Source organism: Euprymna scolopes, chromosome 45 (assembly GCF_053919585.1).
Source record: "Euprymna scolopes isolate OS-2025 chromosome 45, ASM5391958v1, whole genome shotgun sequence".
NCBI classification, from domain to species: Eukaryota; Metazoa; Mollusca; class Cephalopoda; order Sepiida; family Sepiolidae; genus Euprymna; species Euprymna scolopes.
The window spans coordinates 47,288,441-47,309,106 of record NC_136526.1 but is presented as its reverse complement, the minus strand read 5'-3'; the positions used below and the strand labels follow the sequence as shown (position 1 = coordinate 47,309,106).

At 31.1% G+C, this 20,666-nt stretch overlaps 1 protein-coding gene across 2 annotated transcripts; it reads left to right on the top strand.

The window, feature by feature from the left end:
- The first annotated feature begins 4 nt into the window (after nucleotides 1-4).
- Nucleotides 5-19,131, top strand: LOC145269534 (uncharacterized). Of its 2 annotated transcripts, XM_080125292.1 has the most exons (3): nucleotides 5-289; nucleotides 9,338-9,375; nucleotides 16,751-19,131. In XM_080125292.1, the coding sequence occupies exon 3, from the start codon at nucleotides 16,756-16,758 to the stop codon at nucleotides 17,776-17,778; it is 1,023 nt and encodes a 340-aa protein (XP_079981418.1). In that variant the 5' UTR covers nucleotides 5-289; nucleotides 9,338-9,375; nucleotides 16,751-16,755; the 3' UTR covers nucleotides 17,779-19,131. The 2 variants fall into 2 exon arrangements, with proteins under 2 accessions (XP_079981418.1, XP_079981417.1); XM_080125291.1 differs by lacking the exon at nucleotides 5-289 and having other exon boundaries at nucleotides 9,148-9,375.
- Nucleotides 19,132-20,666: the final 1,535 nt, after the last annotated feature.

Sequence of the window (20,666 nt, the reverse complement as noted above, 5' to 3'; positions counted from 1 at the left end):
ATTTCTAAAAAAACAGTTCTTTTTTTTGTTTTAAATTTGAATATATTATTTATTTATGTTTTCTCTTCAATTTATGATATATAACACTTTGGTACATACATTAATTATTTACTTTTTAATAGGCATTTCAAAATGGGAGGCGTGAATTATTCGACCCCCCGTCTTTCCAAGCTTATAACTCCTCGAAAAATGTAATTCAAGCCCTAATTTTTTTTCAATTATAGGAGCAAGGACCAAGGTTCCATTAAGAAAAAAAAGAAAAAACAAATAACGTGGTTTAAAAAAACAGGTAAAATTCTAAAAAACACTTCGTTTTTTTTTTGTTTTAAATTTGAAGATATTATTTATTGACCTTTTCTCTTCTATTTGTGAGTAAATTAATTTAGTTTTCGGTGAGTAAATTAATTATTTACTTTTTAATAGAAACTTAAAAATGGGGTCGGGGCGTCAATTAAAAAAAAAAAACGTTTGTCTAAAATATCATATTCAGTTTATTGGAAAGAACATAAAATTTCACATTGACCCTGAAAATATCGTAAAAATAGAATCAATAGAAAAATTTTGAGAGATTTTTAAAGTTTAAAAATTGAAAAATATTGAGTTCGGAAAATTCATTACTGTTTTTTAAAAAGAAAATATTTCTTTTACTTTTAAAACAACTTTAATAGTTTATTTTGGAAGTATAATCCATAAAGAAAATAAATAACCCACTTTTAACAGAGAAATTACGAGATTTTTATATTTTATTCGCAATTTCGTGTTAGGGGTGTCAAAAATTCCTACAAAAATTCCTACAAAAATTCTGATACACCTACAATATCACTAACAAAGGTTTGGCAGACCATAAGAAAGCATTATGGTTTCCAGACTAGTGGCTTTCAATTCCTGGACTTTGAGTCTATAAGGCTTGAGCAAGACAGATGTCCAGAAAGATTATTTCAGAGATTTGCAGCCTTCATTGACGACTCACTACTAAACACTGACATCCATATATGACATCATGACAATGACAAAGAAGTCACCCCTACATTGGAGAATTTAATAGTTCTCACTTGGTTGTGCCTACTTCATCCAACTCTCTCTAAATTAGTGAAACAATGTTATAGGACGGAATTGAGATCATTCACATTTGCATTAGTCAAGTTCAAGATCTCCCTGTCGTTGTATTCTCTACTTGATGAGTTGGGAAATGAGGTGTCTGTGAGCAAGACATTTACAACTTCACTTCAATAAGAAGCCTCAAGTGAAGAAGACTTGTCCACTGTGTAGTCAGGCTAAGAGACCCAACACAAACCATTTCTTAAGTGAATGCATCTACCTTCCTGAATCAGACCGTAGATATATGACCAAGGCTTTCCAGATCATTCATATCTTCGAAAATGAGGAGTCCACTTGTCCTAAGACCTTAAAGAATTTATATATAAAGAATGAAAATATGACAACCTCTTATCGAGTGAAAACTGAACAATTCCCTTACCTCGACATGTTCTCAAATCATTATCCAGTACAGATCGTTGTGGACAGTGGTGCCACAGGAAATATGACTCGAAACTCAACAGCCAAGCGTCTGGGCAGTAAAATCATGAAATCTTCCTAGTCTCCCAGACAAGCAGTGGTTGGAGAGACCAGACTTAGTCTAGGGAGAGGGGACATAATGTGTTTCTGTGATGGCCTGCTTATTGAAGATTGTGATACTGAGATACTTAGCGGTGTCCCATTAATGCACAGTAATCACCTGTCAGTGAGACCCACTAGGTTTGAGATATGGATTTGCGACACACAATTCAGGTATGGCTCTACTACATTTTCTTCTGACACGAGACTGATCAGATGTGTTCATGTTTTTCGTGCCCCACCCCAACAAACCACAGTGTGATTTTGCATGCCCTCACCTCAACAAACCACACCGAGTACTTAGAACTCTCCATGTCCGAATATAAGGACGACGAATTTGCTATTGGGATTCAGGCTACATAGTATCAGTAAAACCTTGGCCACTACCCATAGGCACAAGGAGTGTAGGAGGCAGAGTGCGTATTGTCAACAAAACAAGTGAACCACTACAAATATATAGATCACTACACATCTGCCAAGCTATATCCTCGTTCATCCCAACAACATCTTCTGGCATGGCGAGTACCTACCCAACTTCAAGCAAGCACAATGGCAACATCGCTTCCTGTGTGGTCATCGACCCAGATGACATGTTATTCTCTCCAGCCTAATTCCAAGTTTTACGAGGGTTTTTGCTTACTTCAAGGTATCCATTAAATGGGATCTACTCTGCCGACTCAACTTCAAAGTTGACTTTCCCTATACAATAAAAACAGGCTTTAAAAACTGCAAGTTCAATGAGTTAGAACACATTGGTCCAGAACATATCAGAGTAACAGTGGAGTATGTGAGCTCGTCCTTCCTTGTCAGAAAGCCTAATGGAGGACATCACCTAGTTACTGCAATTTCCAGCATTGGTCAAAATGCAAAGCCTCGGCCATCTGCTATGCTGAACATTGACAACTTTAAGGAAGATAGGTTAGTGGCGATAAATTATCACAACCGACCTCACTAGCGCCTTTTATCAGATACCCTTGGCTAAGGAACCCATGAAATATTGTGGTGTTGTTATTTCAGAAGCATGCGTGTGTACACAAGATACACAATGGATATGCAAAGATCAGAAACAGCTCTGGAAGAACTAATGGAACACGTACATCAAGTCTGTTGCCAAGGTCGCTGGAAAGATGGTGGGATCCTTCTACCGCTCCAGAAGATATCTCACTACTGATGCAATTCTCTATCTATATAAAAGCCAAGTATGTCCAAGGATGGAATACTGCTGCCATATCTGGGCAAGAGCTGCTAAAAACAGCCTATCCTGTCTTGACAGAGTACAAAATAGACTTCGTGGCTTAGTGGGGGGATGCCCTTTCCTCTACCCTTCAACCTCTCTCCCACGGAAGAGACATTGCGAGCCTATCCTTGTTTTATCGTTATTTCCATGGCAGGTGCTCGTCTGAACTCCAATCTCTGGTCCCCCTCGCCAATCTTTCACGAAAAACACCCGTCTAGCTGAATCCACTGTGAAAAATTTTCCCCACTCTTGTGCCTAAATCAAAACGTGGATTCCATGAACAAAGCTTCTTTCTTAGAAATGCACGCCTGTGGAACTCTGTTCCGTCTGCCTGCTTCCCATCTGACTACAGCTTGGATGTGTTCAAGTCCAACGTTAACAAATTCCTAATGAACCGCCGCCTTAAGTAAACACTTCATCAAATCTCCGCACTAATGTAATGTACTTGCAATAACCCTTATCTCTGAGTGGCTTCCGGACCTTGATAAGTGGTGATCACTGTGTAAAAAAAAAGAAATGACTTGCTGGTGGAGGAATATGTGGCAAAGTTTGCTGATGATCTTTACTGTGGAAGAAACAGCTTTGAAGACCTATCATCTGTTTGGCATAGAGTCCTTGCAACTCTATCTCTGGCCAATTTAAGACTATCCACCAGCAAAACCATAATATGTCCTAAACAAACAACCATCCTTGGATGGATATGGTTAGAGGGATATTTGTTAGCTACTTCCCGCGACTGTAAAGTGTCTATGATCATTTATAGGAGCCTACTAGATCTTAAACTATGCCATTCCTAACTGTTCACACTTTCTCAGCCCTTTAGATGAAATCACTGCAGGAAAAGAGTCACAGAATATTGTAGACTAGTCTGACTACTTATGTAATAATATTATTCGCTTATCAGAAGTACCTGACTTCGGCAAAAACCATTCATGTACCCCGTCCTGCCAACCAGTTTTGAATCATGACTGACAGTTCTGTCAGACAACACAGCATTAGCGCCCTGATGTACACAGACAGAGGAGGAAGACTATGGAGACTCTGCTCATTTTTCTGCGAGACAACATGGTCATCAACCCACTTACCATGTGAAATCGAGGCATTGGCTATTGCTGCAGCGATAAAACATTTTGGCTCATACCAATATCATGATTCAGTCGGAACATCATCCCACTGTCCTCACCGATGACAAGCTCTGTGTTCAGGTTTATGAAAAGCTCTACTGAGGCCAATTTCAACCAGCCCCAGATAAACATTGTTCCTGTTAACTGTCTGCCATTTCCAGGCTTTTGTCCAACATCTTGCAGGCAGAGAAAACTTGCCTGCTGATTTTCCCAGCCGTAATGCTCCTGAGTGTTGGCATCCGACATGTCAGGTTAACTCTTTTTTGCCGGTGCAGGAGGAGGCCACCGTGTTTAGGATTTCTCTTGTGTTGATAATTGCACCTTTAGTATATCAGCTGGTATTTCTATGCCTTGGATCTTATGTCACTAGTGTGCTTCATTGGGCATCTCCCCACTCATAGCTGTGCCTCAGTCTTGTGAAGACCCCCCCCCAAAATGCACTCGGGCTTAGGATTGCTGCTATCATTAAGAAGAATAGACAACTGATTATTTTACAGGAGTGTGTTAGTTCTTATACTGTTGCATTCTTTATTCCAAAATGAGCAAAGGGTCACATTGTAGAGGGCTATTCTAAAGATCTGCTTGCCCATCAGACACATCCGTAATACATGAGCAGTTGTAAAGACAGACTCTGCCCTCAACTTCAAATCCATCAAAAGTGACGGGTTTCTGCTCCTTCACTATATCTCGATAGAGATAGGTAACTCTAAAAACCTCAATTGTAACCCTGTTGCGGAAAAGGCCGTCTAAGATATCTAGCTGGTTTGCAGATGTCTACAGCCTTGCTCTCTGTAGTATGTTGCACATTGTAGGTTTGGATCACTCGGATTGACCCCCAGAGAGATTTTTTTTATCATCAGGACCAATTTACTAATGAACGTATTCATTTCAATGATATGGATCTTATAGAAGAGCAGCATCATAGGCGCTAGATCAACCATGTTTACAGTGAGCGGTGTAAGGCTCCCAATCGCTCATGTAGGCCTTCTATGGAGGTGAATGATGGGGGAATTGTGTACCTTCACAATGACCTATCAAAAAATAAAGGACATGAAGGATACTTAGTTTCATCCTAGCAAGATTAGTAGATGTACATTTGAAAGTTTACTGGCTTCCAGTTAAGGTCTTGTACATACAAGGTCCACAAAGTTGATTGCTTCACGGTCTCTTCTCATTCAGCTAACAGCCCGAGGATTAGTCTTGACCATCCAGATGACAGTGACGAGAAAGATAGCGACTTGGCTTTGCATACCAAGTCATCCATCCTTGATATGATTATCAGTATAACTAGCGGAAAGAGGTTAGTACTAAACAGTCAGCCAACTAGCCAATCCCCTATTGTGACCGAGGAAGAAAATTCCAGTTTACTCCTATCACGGAACAGACACCACACCCCCATCTTGTTAATGGTTAATAGACAGTGACATGCTCATAATTGTAATTTAATTTAATATCATCATAAATTTGTAGCATTTAAAAGAAGCTTAAAATAAACTACTAATCTATTGTTTTTAATTTTACAGCATACAAAAATAATGAACATGCGAGACTAAAATTGTTTGCATTAAAAACAAGGTTCTAATGTAATGATCATTTTGAAGCCATAAACATACTCATGTTAAAAAATCTAGCAAAAAAAAAATCAACTAATGGTCAGGTTTTCATGAAATTTTCGAAACTTAATCAATTTTAATCTAATGTTCATATTGAAAGTAGGTTTTATTGAATATATGTGGTTTTATTAAATATATGTGGTTTTATTAAATATATGTGGTTTTATTGAATATATGTGGTTTTATTAAATATATGTGGTTTTATTGAATATATGTGGTTTTATTAAATATATGTGGTTTTATTGAATATATGTGGAGAAATATTTTTGTTCTACCCCCTACATTTCATGTTACGAAAACTAAACAAAATAAATTTAAATCCATAAAAATTCCAATATTTTATTAAGCAAAACTTTAAATTATTACAAGCATATATATATATATATATATATGAATATATATGTATATATACGCATATGTATATATATGCATATATATGTATATATACGTATACATATGCATATATATATGAATATATATGTATATATACGTATATATATATGCATATATATATGTATATATATGCATATACATGTATATATATATGCATGTATATGTATATATATGCATATATATGTATATATACGCGTACATATATGCATATATATATATATATATGCATATATATATGCATATATATATGCATATATATATACGCATATATATATATATATGAATATATATATGCATATATATATATGCATGTATATATATATATATATATATATATATATATATATATATATATATATATATATATATTGCAATTAGGAAGTGAAGACTTTTATGATTCATGATTAAAAGTAAATTTGTATATATATATATATAAATATATATATATATATTCCTTTAACCTTCTCTCCAAAAAGGGGGGAACAGGAGAGGAAAGAAAGAGAAATGGGGAGCCAGCTGACCAGTTTCGACCCTCGCTTCTCAAAGCTGTATCGAGGGATTTTTTTTAAAACAAAGAATAAAAAAGTGATTAAAATTGCGTTTTATTCAATTCATGGGGAGAGCGAAAAAAAGTGGGAAAACGATTAAAATAAAACAGCGTTATGGTCGAATACCCTAGAGATTAGTCACGTTCAAACCCAGGAGGCATTCCCTTTGTTTGCAAAGGGAAGGTTTTCTAAGTCGAACGTGAATAGTCTCCAAGATCTTAAGGTGATATGGTGAATGAGCACGACTAAGAATAGAAAAAGATTCTCTGCTAAAGTTCGCTGCACAAGACGGGGTCTTTAAGTAGATGATCAGTAATTGAAGATCTGTATGTTAGTAACAACGTCTGTTGCCCGGTAGGTTCCATTCCTAATTTTACTGGGTACTGGGTACATGTTGTTGGATTCTTCCATCTAATCTTAATGTCGTTCAACCCAAGTAGTTGGCACCGCAACCACATTCAAAATTGTAAATAACGTTACTATTATGGTGGGTGGGTGGGGGGTAGAACGTCTTTTCGAGAAGATGGTAATAAAGTTCTTGTAAAGAACACAACACACACATTGGCAGCAAAATGACATCCATGAACTGCTAAACTTATTTGTTTGGCAAATTTCTCACTTCCTGTACCCAACCAAGGCAAACGAAGATAAATTGTACATTTGGCTACTATATTCTCTTTAATTCGAGGAATTCAGCCAATGTCTTTTGAATAACTGACCTAATCAAATCTAGTGGGTACCCGTTTTTGAATAAAGTATCCGTAATTTTTTCCATTCCTCATCTAATTTTAACTTAGAACAAATCATAAGGGCACGATGTGTTAGGGTCCAAATTATATTTATCTTACGTTTTTTAGGGCAAAATGAATCCCAACGCGTGTACAAACCTATAAATGTTGGTTTACGGTATATAGATGTAAGGTAACTAAATGGTGTTTTTGGAAAGCTATGGATGAATTGCACTCTCCCTCATAGGTGTACTTTAACGCGGGATGCATTCCATTGAGTAAGGAGAAAAAGGTGTTTGCTTCCGTTTGGTTATTAAGTTTATACCCTATATATATATATATATATATATATATATATATATATATATATATATATATATATATATATATAATTTAAAGGAGATTAGAACAATAGTCTAAAGAGCTGAGTGTATTTCAATGTAACAGTGAAATTACTAGTTTAATTAAAATACAGGAAAAAGAAAGTGCTCGTTGTAATTTAGATATATAATAATTAAGTTAGACTAATTATCCCTCTTACACCCTTTAAATAAAAAGTAAAGAAAATATGACAATTATCTACCCTTACAAAATGTAATAACACAAACAACATTCGAAATATATACCGTAGCGTCTTTAAATCAAAAATACGTCAACGGAAATAATTTATTGCACGGGCGCCCCCCCCCTTTTAAAATTCATCATTCAATAAGGTAAAAAGCTATAGCATACATCTAAATGAGTATTTTAACCATAGTTCCTGGTTTCAAAAAGCGAAAAATTAAAAGGTAAATTTCTCTCTCTATTTTTTTATATATATACCTTTATATCTATATGTATACATGTGTGTCTATTTTTTTCATATATATGCATGTATATATTTGAAATGTGATACTTAAAGCAAACTTGTAATTTAAATTCAAATCTATATTTTAGTCTATTTCTTTTCTATCTCTAACCCATATTAATTTTCTTATAAATTTTAAATCCAGACCTTCTATTTCAATGTTTTTCAGATACATCTGCCTTACTTTTAATGCTAGGTTTATTTATGGTGTCTTTAAATCTAACAAAAACCCTTCAAAATTTGCTGACGAGGAGACCTTGCTTATTAAAAAACTATATGTAATTATTGTACGTAACTTGATGTCTACCACAATAAAAAGCATTGTTTTCCGAAACGATCGTACAGATAATTGATTTTGTTGTTGTTCCTTCTTATGAAACGGATTTTTAATTTAATTATAATTTTTAAATTTTAAATTATTAATCACATTACTTTATATATATATATATATATATATATATATATATATATATATATATATATATATATATCCTTTAAATGTACCTACCTTTAAGTTGTAAATAAAAAATGAACATAAAATCAATATTATGTTAAAAAAAATCAACGTTTTCTTTTTCAATAATATATGTTAGAATTAGTTAATTACAAAAAAAAAAAAAAAAAAAATTCTAAAAAGTGATCAATTTTTAAAATATTTTAATAGAATAAAATTCCAATATTTAGTGATATGAAGTTTTAAACATATTTCTTAGTAAGGTTTTCCAATTCAACAAAAAATATTTTTATATAATATAAAAAATGACTATTGGCAATTATAAAAAAGCAAATTCAACTACAACTTGAAATCATTTTAATTATTAAAAGATGCTTATTTCTAGGGGGTGGGGGTGTCAACTTAATTTTAGTGCCTATTTTTCAAAAAAAAAAAAAAAAAAAAATGTACGGAGGTCTCTAATGTATTAATTTTATAAATTAGAGACCAAAATAAAAAAAATAAAATTAAAACTAAAACAGGAAATCCGGTTTAAAAAGCAGAAGATATTTATTTTTTGCGATTTTTGAAAAATCTGAAACCGCTTCCGGACCGCTGCTTCTGGTTCACAGACAAAACAAAATAAGATTTAAAAAATGATAATAATATTTTACATCGTAATCAAAGAGATCAGCATTATTACATGACTTTCTTTAAACTCCATTTAATTTTTTGCGAATCTGTTTTTGAGTCGCCATCTTGAATTTACACTTATCCATTTTAATTACTTTTGATTTTAGAAATCCCATCATCGTTTCTTTGAGGCAAATTATAAAAGGTAAGCATTACTTTAATTTCTTTGTTTTACGACTTTCCTAGAAAAAAACTATAAATTTTCTGAAAATATCATAATTAAGATAAAAATCATTGTCTTAGTATTCTCGAAGGCGAATGTATTTAAATAATATATGATGTTTATTAGGCAGATGTTTACTTTAAGCGAAAAAGGGGGATGCAACTCTTACATGATTGGAGGAAACATTAAAAGGGATTACACCGTTTTTTTTGGGGTTTTTTTTGTTATTACTTAATGTCAAGAACAATTACTGAAATTGATAAGTGTTTTATTTTTAAACAATACAGAACTTAATAAAATAAACTTTTAAAAGTGGGTTTGTATTACTGTACACATAGATTCGAAAAAGTTGTCAAAAAACAAATATATAACAAATAAATGTTATCAAAGGCAAGATAAGTTACTTTTCTACCAAACTGGATATAATTTTCGTGTTTTTATTCAATTTAACATGTTTATTCAGCTCGAAAAACATACAGTGTTTACCGATGTATTGGAAAATTCAAAATGGCGCCCGATTCTCTCTTTAACACGGTAAGTTTGGGAAAAGGTGTTATAAATAATTAACTAGATAAAATACTGTTAGAAATTCACTCAATATATGTTACCGTGACATAACTTGACATATATTCAGTGTTTTTTTTTAATAGTATGTTGTCTTGTTTATTATTTATAACACCTTTTCCCAAACTTACCGTGTTAAAGAGATAGTCGGACGCCATTTTGAATTTTCGAATATATCGGTAAACAATGTATGCTTTTCGAGCTGAATAAACATGTTAAATTGAATAAAAACACAAAAATATATCCAGTTTGGTAGAAAAGTAACTTATCTTGCCTTTGATAGCATTTATTTGTTATATATTTGTTTTTTGACAACTTTTTCGAATCTATGTGTGCAGTAATACAAACCCACTTTTAAAAATGTATTTTATTAATATTATTTAAAAATGTTCTTCAATAAAGTTCAAAGTTCTGCTGCTCTGCCTACATTAAATAGTTATTAAAATTTCTTTGAACATAGACACACGAACACTAAAGACGACAACATATACTTACACGCACATACACACACATATATTCACACTGAAGAAGACCAAAGAATCAGTGAAAAATTATGTGCTCTTGAAAGAAACGTTTTTGTTTTTTTTGTTTTTTTTCCGAAAGACTTTTGTATTCCTATATGTAAACAAATAGAAAATAAATACAGAAAAGATATAAACGTTTATATATTTTTCGTATTGATTTGTTTTATTCATATATATATATATATATATATATATATATATATATATATATATATATATATATATATACAACTATATAACATGTTCAGGTCCCTCCTTTATATATATATATACACCATCACCACCTATACAACATAAAGAGTGAAAAAATTTAAATATACAACAAATAAATGTTATTCAAGACAAGTTTCAGTATATGTTGTTGCATTAATTATCTATTCGATGTTCTGCATTATCTATTTTTTAATTCGTTTTTTTTTGTGTCATTCAAACAGTCTTCTTTACAGCTCGGTCTTCTTCCTCTGTCTTTCTTTTTCACGTAGAGTCAGTTAGCATCATTCTTTGGGTGCAGTGCAGTGCAATATATAATTTTTACAATAGGGAACAAATTAAGTAAAGGATGAAAAAAATTAAATATACAACAAATGAATATTACTATAGGCAAGATAAGTTACTTAGAGTCTTGCAAAATACTGGTAAAAAATTACATTTTTGCACTATTGGTGATAGTTGTTAGATGAGTTCCTACTAAAATATTGTTTAATTTTCGATTTTTGAGTTATTTTTGAGAGTTCAAATGGCTCTAATGAATACGCCGTTTTATTCTCATTGTAACTCAAGAATTATTTTATAAATCCCATTGTCGTTTCTTGGAATCAAATTGTTAAACAAAAACTAATTACCATTTAAATTTCTTGGTCCTTATTCAACAAAGGTATCATGTTATTTTTAATAGTGTTTTCAAGTTAACTTAAAGTATTACGATATCTCTTGTTTATTGTTTGGTTAAAGTAATTAAAGTGGTTGCAAAACATCTCCCTCTCTCCATGTTATCACTAGGTTTATAAATAATGGCATTATTGTTTCAGCACGGTATCTTTTCTGCATAAGTACCTTAAAATCTTTTATTTAATGATTTTCTAAAATGTATACTATGATATTTCTGAAAATATCAAATTCAAGATAAAAAACAAAAAATCATTGACTCATAATATCAATGTATTTATATAATAAATGTCATAAATTAATATTAATATTCAAATGTATTACAAAATGTATTATTAGTAATATTAATGTATTATTAGTAATATTAATGTATTATAAGTAAAAGTGTATTATAAGTAATAATAATGTATTATAAGTAATAATAATGTATTATTAGTAATAATAATGTATTATTAGTAATAATAATGTATTATTAGTAATGATGTATTATTAGTAAAAATGTATTATTAGTAATAATGTATTATTAGTAATAATAATGTATTATTAGCAATAATGTATTATTAGTAAAAATAATGTATTATTAGTAAAAATGTATTATTAGTAATAATAATATATTATTAGTAATAATAATGTATTAGTAAAATGTACTATTAGTAATAATAATATATTAGTAATAATAATGTACTATTAGTAATAATGTATTATTAGTAATAATAATTTATTATTAGTAAAAATGTATTATTAGTAATAATAATGTATTATTAGTAAAAATGTATTAATTTATTGTTAGTAATAATAATGTATTATTAGTAAGAATGTATTATCAGTAATAATAATGTATTATTAGTAATAATGTATTAATAGTAATAATAATGTATTATTAGTAATACAGTATTATTAGTAATAATAATGTATAATTAGGTATAATAATGTATTATTAGTAAAAATATATTAATAGTAATAATAATGTATTATTAGTAATAATAATGTATTAGTAAAAAAGTATTATTAGTAATAATAATGTATTATTAGTAATAATAATGTATTATTAGTAAAAATGTATTATTAGTAATAATATATTATTAGTAATAATAATGTATTATTAGTAATAATAATGTATTATTAGTAAAAATGTATTATTAGTAATAATATATTATTAGTAATAATAATGTATAATTACTAAAAATGTATTATTAATAATAAAAATGTATTATTAGTAAAAAATGTATATGTAATAATAATGTATTATTAGTAATAATAATGTATTATTAGTAGTAATAATGTATTATTAATAAAAATATATTATTAGTAATGATGTATTATTACTAATTATGTATTATTAGTAATAATAATGTATTATTAGTAATAATAATAATATATTATTAGTAATAATATATTATTAGTAATAATATATTATTAGTAATAATAATGTATTATTAGTAATAATAATGTATTAGTAATAATAATCTATTATTAGTAAAAATGTATTATTAGTAATAATAATATATTATTAGTAATAATAATGCATTATTAGTAATAATAATATATTATTAGTAATAATATATTATTAGTAATAATAATGTATTTTTAGTAATAATAATGTATTATTAGTAAAAACTTAAAGAATATAAACAAGACCAGAGCGTAAATACATATAAAATGTGAAGTTTCAAGATTTGAACAAAAGTAATAACAAGATATTTAGTTTGTATTATTATTCATCAGACTACTGTTCTCTTCTGTAGTGGGATTTTCACAACGTTTTGGTTGGTATAACCTCCAACCTTCTTCAGGTGTATCTTGTCGAACTCAGGAATTTTACTGTCGAACTCCGGAAATGGGATGGAATTTCGAGCGGAACCCTTTATTTATTTCATGGGAGCAGTGTGCTCTTGTTCTGCTTGCCATGTCAGGTCAGATTATATCAACCAAAGCATTGCGAAAATTATATTCAAGACGAGAACAGTAGTCCGATGAATAATAATACAAATAACCAATTCTCATTTCAAAAATTCAGAAACGTTAAAATATTTAGTTACTAAAATGTAATTGTTAAATATTATAGAAAAACAGAGTTTAGACTTCAATATACCAAATCCTAATATTGTTTTTGTGATGATTTGAGTTATATTTCTAGTATTTCTAAAACAGGTGACATGAATTTCAAGATCATTGGACAAATCCAGTCAGAGAAACTGCCCGTATCAAAAATTGAAAAACGCACAAAACCCACCACAATAAAAATTAAATAAAAATTTTTTATAAAATACAAAATAATATATTTTTACAATTAAATTTTTTAATAATTTTTTTCAAATTTGTTTAGCATTTTTTTCTTAACACAAATTCAATTTTATTTAGAAAAACGTGAAATTTCATAACAAATTTTTTTGTAATGTTAACACAGAGATGTGATATGCCTGCACATTGTTTCTATGGCAACTGATTTGTCATGTGGCTTGTGTTTATGTAAAACTTGGACTACAGGAAACTGAAACTGAAATAAAAATAATCTTTGTTTTTAATGATTCATTGTTATTACGCGTTAGACATTGATAGATTTTTTTTCATATCATCAATAATTCGTAAGAACTACAATTTCTTTTATAATGTTTCATTCTGTTTTTTTTTACTTTGTTAATTTATTAAAAATAAATTAAAGTTTTTATTAAGGGGAACTGAGAACAAGTCAACACTGAAACACTAATTCGTCTGAGCTACATTTTCTTTTATAATGTTTCATTCTGTTTTTTTTTAAACTTTTTAATTCATTAAAAAAATGTTTTTATTAAAAGAAACTGAGAACAAGTCAACACTGAAGCAAAACGTAAAAACCATGAAAACCTCCTGCTGTAATCTATCGACATCTATGTGCTGAGTCACAGTTTCCTTTAATAAAAACTCTAATCTTTCTAATAAATGTAACAAATTTTATTTTTTTAATTGGAATTCATTATTAAGATGAGTATTATTTATTTATTGCGGACTATCATCCTCATCTTTCTTAGATGTTGTTTCACGGCGTTTCAGCCAATTATTCCTCTGGCCTCCATCAGGTGGTTGGTTGGTTGGTTGTTTTTGTTTTACGGCATATCAACCCTTTTCGGGTTATTTAATGCCAAATCCAAAGATTTTGAAGAAAAATTTTTTTAATAGAATATATCTGTTGTTTTCACGTCAGTTTCTATTTTACCCATAGTTGGGACCCTAACAGGCACTACCACTCCGGGTCAGAGTGGGCCTGGGAGCAATGGTAATTAAAGGGTGGCTCCACATTCCCCAAAGCCCACAAGCTGGGGCCTCACCACTGGATATAGTTAAAGGACATATCCAGGACCTCCATCAGGTGGTAATCGTGACGGGATAGAACTCTGAATTTCCGAACTGCATTCGAACAACATCTAAGAAAGATGAGAATAATAGTCCGCAATAAATAAATAAAGTAACAAATTTTAGTAAAAACAGTATAAAAACATTACAAAATATATAACTGTCACAAATCATTGATAACATGAAAAAAATATGTTGATGCCTATGTATCAAGTTACATTGCACGTGATAGCAATGAAATGATTTTAAAATCAAATATTTTGTTTCAGTGTCCTGTAGTCTGTCAGTCTGTGTTTTATATAAACACAAGTCACATGAAGAAATGGTGGGCATCAACATAATTTGTCAACATAGCATGCTACAGCACTGTTTATGACCTACAGGGCTCTTCGCCAATCAAAATCAAGGATTTGTCCAAAATGATTTAAATAAACTAATCGTGGCAATCATTTTTAAATTGTCTGCTTTGAATAAAAAAAAAATTTCCTCATTTTACGCCTGCACTGAATGTTTTAACCTTTATACTATTTTAAATATTTGCAGATTGTACAATATTTTAGTATTTCCTTCATCTTTTACTTTATCTTTTTTGTTCTCTGTCAATAAATTAGAAATCCTTTTAACCTGTGGCAATTTTTCCTTTTGCCATAATCTAGTGCCCATTTTCATCAGGTTAAATACCGACCTTTTGTCTGAATTTACCTATTTGCTGATTTTACAATGTCTTTTGGAAATAAAATGAACGAAAATTATCTTATCAAACAGGCTGAGAAAAATCCAGATTAAATTAAATGTACAAAATATTTTTTCACTCAATCGAATCGTATTATTTCAATTAATAAAGTTTATCATAAAAGGAGTTATGAGATTTTAAAGTAAGACCTAAAAAACGACATTATTGTTGCACCAACCTAATAGATTTTCTTTGTAAATATACAGTTATTTACATATTTGCTGATTTTACCCCATCTTTGGGAACTAAAATCAAAAATACATCGAAAATTATTTTATAAAAACAGGTTGTGAAAAATCCAAATTAAGTTAAATGTACAAAATATTTACAGATATCATTTCTGTTCCAACATAATTCTATTAGTTTTGTTCTAGGAAGTAAAATCCCTGTAGTTGTAATCATTTACCAGGATGTTCTTGTGCACCTGGAGAACATATTTTACATCTCTTGAGAAAGTTTTCTGAGTGGTCATAATATTCTTGTGTGATGATCTGAACCTTGATTTTTTTAGTTGCTAATTTAGTAGATATTATCATCCATCTTCATTTTTATGACGACTTCCATGTTTGTGGAGCCAATAGAGTTCTTCATTACTATTCCCCCCTGGTGTAGTATTTTGGGGTTCAATATGGTAGCCTCGGTTTTGCATATAAATTTGTTTCAACATCTGGGCTGATATTTTTTTAGATAAGGATCGGTTATGCATTTTATTTGGATACTTCAGACTACTGTTTTCATCTTGATTGCCATTTTCACAATATTTCAGTTGATGTAACAGCCAACCTCTATTCGAACTCAGGAATGAAAAACAATATAAATGTTTACTTTACAATGAAATTAATAAAACAAAATGTGGTTTAAGTTATTTTTGTTTATGTAAATAAAATGTTGATTAAACATTGAACTTAGGTTGTCATAGAAAATAAAGATTTATATTTGGATTTATTAAATGACTTTTTGATTAATGATAATGAAATCTTTTGCATTCCCATTATTATTTTTACAGAAAATTTTTTTTTTTGTAGTAACTGTCAGTCTGAACCCTTTAATACTTGTAGGCATGGTCATTTGTAATACAATCTAAATGTGTACTTTACAATTAAATTATAAACACACGGTTTTGTACAATTAAATTATAAACACACGGTTTTGTATAAGTTATTTTTGTTTATGTAAATAGAACATTTGTTAAACATTAAACATTTGTCATTATGGAACAAATATTCATAAGATATTTATGTTTATTAAAACAGATTGAATGACTTTTCGATTATTGATAAGCAATGGCAATTTTTTGCCTTTTATTATTATTGTTTTACAGAAAAAATGGCTACACGCACAAAAGATGAACCCGTTTCTGATACATCTTCCTCTTCTGGTGAATCTGAACCGAATAAACACATAAAAACGAACACAGAGAAGAAAACATTTTCCTGTGACACGTGTGATTCTTCATTTTCTCATCAAACAGATTTGAAAAGACATCTGCGTAAACACACTGGAGAGAAACCATATTCCTGTGAAACATGTGAATCTTCGTTTTCTCTGAAAGGAAATTTAAAGAAACACATGCAACGGCACACGGGGGAAAAGCCATTTTCTTGTGACATTTGTGACTCTTCATTCTTTCAGCGATCACACTTGAAAGACCATTTGACTATACACACTGGAGAGAAACCATTTATGTGTGGAACATGTGGATGTTCGTTTTCTAAGAAGGACAATTTGAACAGACATGTCCGTATACACACCGGTGAAAAGTCATTCCCTTGTAAAATATGCAACTCTGCGTTTTCACGGCAAGCAGACTTGAAAAGACATGTCCGTGTTCATACTGGCGAAAAATCATTCTCTTGTGAAATATGCAAGTCTCTGTTTTCTCGAAAAGAAACTTTGAAAGCACACATGCAAATCCACACTGGGCAAAAACCATTTTCTTGTGAAATATGTGGATGTTCGTTTTCTCGGCAAGCAAATTTGCAAGACCATGTGCGTGTACACACTGGAGAGAAACCATTTTCATGTTTAATGTGTGGGGCTTTGTTCTCGCATAAATTAAGCTTGAATTTACATATGCACATACACAACGGGGGAAACCCATTCCCCTGTAAACTGTGTGAATCTTCATTTTCTCTGAAGGGAAATTTGAAAATACACATGCGCATACACAGGGGGGAGAAACCGTTTTCTTGTGAAATATGCGCATCTTCATTTTCTATGAAAGCAAATTTGCGAAGACACATGCTTATACACACTGGAGAAAAACCGTTTTCCTGTCAAATTTGCAGGTCTTCATTTTCTCTGAAAGCAAATTTGAGAAGGCACATAAGTATACACACTGCTACATAGGAGAGAACTTGAATGCTTACTGGAAAGAACTTAGATGTCTACAGGAGAGAACTTGTAATGCCTACTCAACACTATTCTCGAGTGTCTGTACAGAGGTCTGCCATAATAATCTGCCATGAGGATAGTTTTCCCTAGAAGTAAACCCTGACTAAATATTTAAAACCACATAGTATTCGCTGCCCAAATATGATCTCACTATGGCTAACTAACATTAGCTTTTATGAGGAATGGTGGACCTTCTCCAAGTGATGTTACCTCAAGGAACAACACAAAGCTGGATACTTCACCAGACTAGATAAATTCTTGTCCTGGACTCCAGTAAAACCAAGAGACCTAAATAAAAGATATACAAGATATGAAAATGGTTAATTGGGGGTGCAGGAAAATTATGTTCTCAATTTCTTTAACTCAGTGTTTAAGAACTTAATTCGAATACTTATTGAGTTTACTTTTACATTTTTCGTTACTTTTACTACTAAGGGTACTTTAAGAGTCTGTGTGTTTATCACTGTTCTTACATATATGTGCATGGATGTGTATGCTCTTACGCATCTTACGTGTAGTTCACTCTTATATGTGTGTGTTTGTGTGTTCTTATCCTTACACCATTTCTTACCTTGAAACTCTTCATGACGTGTATGTGCAATGTATAATGCATACATACTGGGTTACCTTGGCCAGCAGATGATATCTTATGGACGCTGGTCTCCATCTTGTTGAGGAGTGGTCACTGCAGACAGATTCGTAAATCACAACAAGATGGACTGAAGCTTCAATCTTTTATTAAAGGCAAGCGTATATCTCGGACTCTGGTTGTTGGGGAGAGACCCGAAATCTGTTGCCTGGTTTCTCTGCTGCCCAAAACCACTCTCTGTCCATCCTCGACCACAATCCCGTGCCACCCCTCAATTTCCAGTACATCTAATCTAGGTCATTGAAGGTGACTTGGTTTGATGGCTGTCAAATCTAACCTTCTGGCCCTGCTAACTCGCTGATAGGAAATCAAATATGCTTATATCTTTCTATTTCTAAAACTACCTACATAGCATTTAATCTGGTATTCCCAATACTACATTATATATATATATATAAGAGCACACAGTTAATAAAACATGTTAAAAAACACTTTGAAAATGAGTTAAAAACATTTAATCTGAAAAGGAAACACTTGATAAGTGAATAGTCCTTAATCCGCGGAGTTTCGAAGAGATACTTTCCTTCTCATCAGTGGATAGGAATTAGCAAAATGTAGGATCGGATTTTGCATACAAAAGTATTTGATGAAACTACAAGTAAGTCAAAGATTTTACTTGATAACAAAAAGTGAAGCAGAGGGAATATAGTGAAGAAAAAGGTGAGTTATTTTATTTTATATATATATATATATATATATATATATATATATATATGAGAGAGAGAGGGGGGGAATTAGACCTGGAGTTTAAAAATGCAAAGTTTATTTTAATGCATTAAAAGATCTATATATACTGCACTTGTTATTGGTATTTCACAACGTCGACTCAAGAAGGGTATCGTAGGAAGTAACTGCAGTCTGTCTTATTCTAATTCCTGATAAGTCTTTGAAAATTCTTAGGCCGAACTTTACTCAGTTACACATTAAAACCAAATAAAAACAATTTGAATTCAACATAATTTAAAAATGAGTTTAAACGAGGTCCCTTAAATAAATTTCCAGACTTTTTTCATATGGACATTTTTATCGATAGTACACACATGAAACTCTAGTACACTTTCAAGTAATCTCGTCCGGCTACAATACATTTGTTGTATAATTCAACAACTTCTGGAAGCCTCCATTAAAGTCTATTTAGGTTAGCATGACAATGACCTTCGTCACAGCCTCTTTCATCTTCTCAATTGTTACATAAAGACAGCTTCTAAGGTTTGCCTTGAGCTTAGGGAATAACCAAAAGTCACAAAGAGCAAGGTGTGGACTATGCAGACCTCTTGATGCCCATCTTTGGCAAATCTTCTCTGAGCACCCTTGGGACAAACTTTGTGCAAATCTTCCACATAATCAGTTCGTCATGATTGTACAGTCCCCATACTGACACCAAATTGTGCACTTATGGTTTCTATGAGTCCTTATCAAGGAAATTCTTAATTTGGCCAATCATCTCTGGTATACTGCCTCACTCCTCCCACACCTCTCATCATCCTCACAGACTACTTGATTCCTTGAATCTCATGCCATTCAAAAACTGGAGCTTGATTCATGCAAGATGGTCCACAAGCAGTTTGAAGCATTCCTTATGTTTCTATGGTGTTTTTTCCAATTTTTTACATAATTATTTTGCATACCATTCTTCTAAAGCGGCCTCACGTTCAGATTGCATTTTTGAAATTCACCAGCTTTGATAATCAGGCTTTAGTAGGATGTATTCCAATTCCTGCTGTAGTTGTTTATTTGAATCTGAAATCATAAAAATTGGTCGGTCATCTCATAAGATGTATAACAATAACGTACTGAATTTTCAAGAGTCTACGACAATTTTAAATTCCTGTGCAAAAAAAAGTCTGTAAACTTAATGAAGGCACTTCGTATGTTATGTTCACATAATTTATTTCATAGTTATCCAATCAGTTATATATATAAAATTTGCAAAAGAAAAATCACAAAATATGTATATATGTTATGTAATTTTGTTATTTATTACATGTTTTTATTTTAATGAATTCTGTGTTATAAACATTCCAAACCATGAGTTACTTTGCTTGTGTTTATGTTGCATGTCGAAAACAAATATGTTGGATCATTGTATTGTGAAATCATGAAAGTATGTAATACAGTAACATTTAACTAATTGTTGCATGCCAGTCAAATAAATAACATTGCTTTTAGTATAAATGAACATAAAATGGGATAC

Coding starts and splice junctions, on each gene's coding strand:
- LOC145269534 (XM_080125292.1), top strand. CDS start 16,756: ATGGCTACACGCACAAAAGATGAACCCGTTTCTGATACATCTTCCTCT.